Source organism: Bos grunniens, chromosome 8 (genome assembly GCF_055505025.1).
Source record: "Bos grunniens cultivar Pamir isolate PY7600 chromosome 8, Bosgru_T2T1.0, whole genome shotgun sequence".
In the NCBI taxonomy this organism is placed as follows: domain Eukaryota; kingdom Metazoa; phylum Chordata; class Mammalia; order Artiodactyla; family Bovidae; genus Bos; species Bos grunniens.
The window spans coordinates 88157074-88160290 of NC_141172.1; the positions used below are offsets into that span (position 1 = coordinate 88157074).

The window sequence follows — 3217 nt, forward strand, 5'->3', positions numbered from 1 at the left end:
TGGCACAAACACAGCTGAATTATTTCACTGAGCTTCTGTCTAGTCGAGGGAGAAATATTTTTAAGAGCTAATAAATGTGAAACAAAGATGCTTTTCTTGTAGTAGAAATCATTAGGCTTGTACAGCTCTTTTAATTCTTTCAGGATATGGAGTGAACTTAAAAAGTGGCACATGACAAGGCGAATCAGCTGCCTGGGACTGCTGAGAAACCCGAATTGTCGTCTTAGAAAAACAGCACACTAACCCTCCTTTGCCTAGAAGGTGCGGTGGACCACTGGGCAGCTTGCTAACGCAATGTAGTCCCATGTATATTCCCCCGCCAAAAGCTGTACAATCAGGCAGCAGCATGAAAGCAAGATATCAGTTTAATAATATAAAAAGTTTGATTCACTCAGTACATTTCCTCCTACATCCTTCTTAAGACAAGACTTTGCCAGAAAGATTTGAATTATTTTTCTTCTGTAAGTCGTTCAATGCTGCTGTGAATAGTAGCAGTCCTCATAACTCTGATGTGGGCAGAGAACACTCAAAATAGTAGATAGCAGATGCTGGCCCCACTCAGAATTGCTTACGCCTATTTGTGTAGATACTCCCTTGCCATTTTTGCTCAGATCTTTTAAGATCTATCACAGTCATGACAAAATGATGACTCACACTTAAATGCAGTCATGTCATATGCGATATTAATACCCTGGTGACATTGCCGTAAGTGCCATTCCTTTAAGGGGAAAAGGTTCCTGACAGCAGTCTGCCACCATCCTCAGGGACCACAAAGTGCCTGCAGAAGGCAACGCTCATTGTGCAGGAAGGAGCTGCCTGCATCCTGCAAGCTGTTCCCATAAGCAGCTGTTGGAAGGGAGGGGGTGGAGAGGAAAGAAGAGGGAGGGGAGGGAAAGGTCTCTGCTATCAGGTTGGATGGCCAGCTGCTGCACTGATGTCTTACCCCAATTATGCTCCTGTCTTGCAAGTTTAAAAATCTTCCTGAAGGGAGAGAAATAGGAGCAGGGCTCAAGTTCTGCCCTTATACCCAGCCAGCGTCCCTTCCCCCACTTCTAGCACCCAGGAGCCTGCCATTCAGCGCCAACAGGAAGATGGAACAGGTGAAATGGAGTTCCATAAATTTCAGAAATCAGCAGCAGTCCCGCTGACCACCTCCCCCACAGACAAAGATCCCCTGCCCTCAAAAAAGAGAGTAAGTTTGTTTCAGTTAAGTTTATTGTAAAACTCAAAGCTGCAGCAGCATAGTCCTTTAGAAAATGAAGCATTGCCCGTATCCGTTTTGAAACAGCAGTGCATACTGCTCAAGTCCGTCAAAGCTCCTGTAATCGTCCAAGTCCAAGCCGCCTGGCCTTGCCTTTCCCCTCCTTTCTGCCGGGAGTACAGGCTGCTGAGTCACGCCTGCCCGGCCAGTCTGTCCTTCCCGGCCGCGCGGCCAAGGTCCCGCCTCCGGCCTTCCTGGGCGAGCAGCCGCTCCCCACATTTGTAGAGTCCTGGGCTGGGGCCAGCCTTCCCTTGTCGCCGCCGGGCCCCTCCTCGGGAGGGAACCGCACCTCCTCGCCGCTCTCCACGCGCCCCCGCCTGCCAGTCTCCACGCCGCACTCCGGCGCCCTCCGAGGGCGCATCCACAGAGCCAGCCCCGCGCTAGGCGCCCCGGGGCGTCACCACGTCGATCAAACCAAGGATCCCCACCGGGCTGTCACTCGGGAAGGGTGATATTAGGCACCCAGTCGTTGACGCTGCGGCTCTCCTCGCAGAACAGGCTAAGCTTCTCCAAGGCGGGGTCCTTCCATGCGTCCTCATTGGGGTTCTGCGGAGAGAACGCAGAGGTCAGCCTGGCTAGGCACTGGCTGCTAACAGAGGGGAGCAGGGATCACATCGGCCCGAAGGCGACACTCACCGAAATGAGGATACAGTGCAGGTCTACAGGTGCCCCCGACTCGTCGCCGGTACCCACGATCGCCGCCAGCCGCTGCACGTCGCCCACGCGCACGATGTCTATGTCGTTCTCACAGCAGAACGCTTGGATCAAAGTGAAGTGGATCTGCAGCGCGATATCGCCCTCGTCCTCCTCGTCAGCGGCTAGCACGCAGAAGGTCACATTGTCGGGGTCCCTACGCGGGCGAGCAAGAGGTAGTGAGATCAGGTCGGGGAGCCAGGGCTGCCCCCAGCCACCGTCTCCCCGGTCTCCCTGCCGCTCCTCCCACGGGCCGCGTGTGATACTCACACGTTCAGGACTTTGGCTGACTCGTAGACGCCGGCCGTGAGGCAGCCTTGGCGCTGCGCCGACAACAGCAGCTCGTGCAACGCTTTCCCGGCGCCCTGCATCCTGCGGACAAGCCAGCACGGTGAGCCGGACGGGCCGGAGGGTGCGCTGAGATCCCTGGACCCTGAGACTCACCCCCAGCGCCCCAGCCCTGCGCGCCAGCCCAGGGCCGGACCTTCGGCCCAGCCGACACACTCGCGCCCGTCTTCCACCCAGCCGGTTTCCACCCAGGTGGGCCCCAAAGACTATCGCCCAACCAACGCGTCCAGGGCAGGACAAGGATCCCCGCGCGCCCCGAGACGTCCGGCGTTCGGCGCCGACCTACCTGGCTGTGCTTTCTGGAACCGTGTCCTGGCCACGAAGTTCTTCCAGAGTCATGTTGCGATCTGCGAGCAGCAAGTTATCCACAAGAACAGAGGGCGGAGCAGACGCGAGCGAAGAAGGAAAGTCTACCACCCAGCCCGGTGAGCCCACTGCTTGCGAGTGAGCCCCAGCGCCTCGGTGCGCCCTTATATAGGCTGAGCCGGGTGGTGCCGCCAGCTGGCGCGAGCCTGCGAGCCCATTGGCCCGCGCCGGCTTTCTGATGCAAATAAGGCGGCTGCCCGCGGCTCGTGCCAGAAGGCCACGTGGGGAGGGGTGCGGGGGATGACAATGCCTCAAATCTGCCGCTTTTGTCGGGGTGTTACCAGGCAGACTGGAGCCTGCAGATTTCATCTCGCCTTTTTGTTTTTTTTTTAAGTCCTTAAAAGGAAAAAGTTACGGGGGGAAAAAACTCTCATTGTTAATAGTACGCTGCAATTTGTGAAATGCACCTTTGAGGAAATCTAAAGAATTTTTTTTTTTTTTTTGCGTTTATTTTTGTTGCTACCTTTCTATTTTTTCCTTCACTTTTAATTTGGAGTTTTTGAAACCATTGCTTCTAAACCGGAACTTAAAAAACAGGCTGCGCTGGCT

General features: G+C 55.1%; 1 protein-coding gene across 1 annotated transcript; it reads right to left on the minus strand.

Annotated features, from left to right (window-relative positions):
* Positions 1 to 1197: 1197 nt before the first annotated feature.
* On the minus strand, positions 1198 to 2748 carry GADD45G (growth arrest and DNA damage inducible gamma). Its single transcript, XM_086414473.1, has 4 exons — positions 2589 to 2748; positions 2225 to 2326; positions 1898 to 2111; positions 1198 to 1807 (listed from the first exon to the last, which is right to left on the minus strand). The coding sequence occupies exons 1-4, from the start codon at positions 2639 to 2641 to the stop codon at positions 1697 to 1699; spliced, it is 480 nt and encodes a 159-aa protein (XP_086270599.1). The 5' UTR covers positions 2642 to 2748; the 3' UTR covers positions 1198 to 1696.
* Between the last annotated feature and the right edge of the window lie 469 nt (positions 2749 to 3217).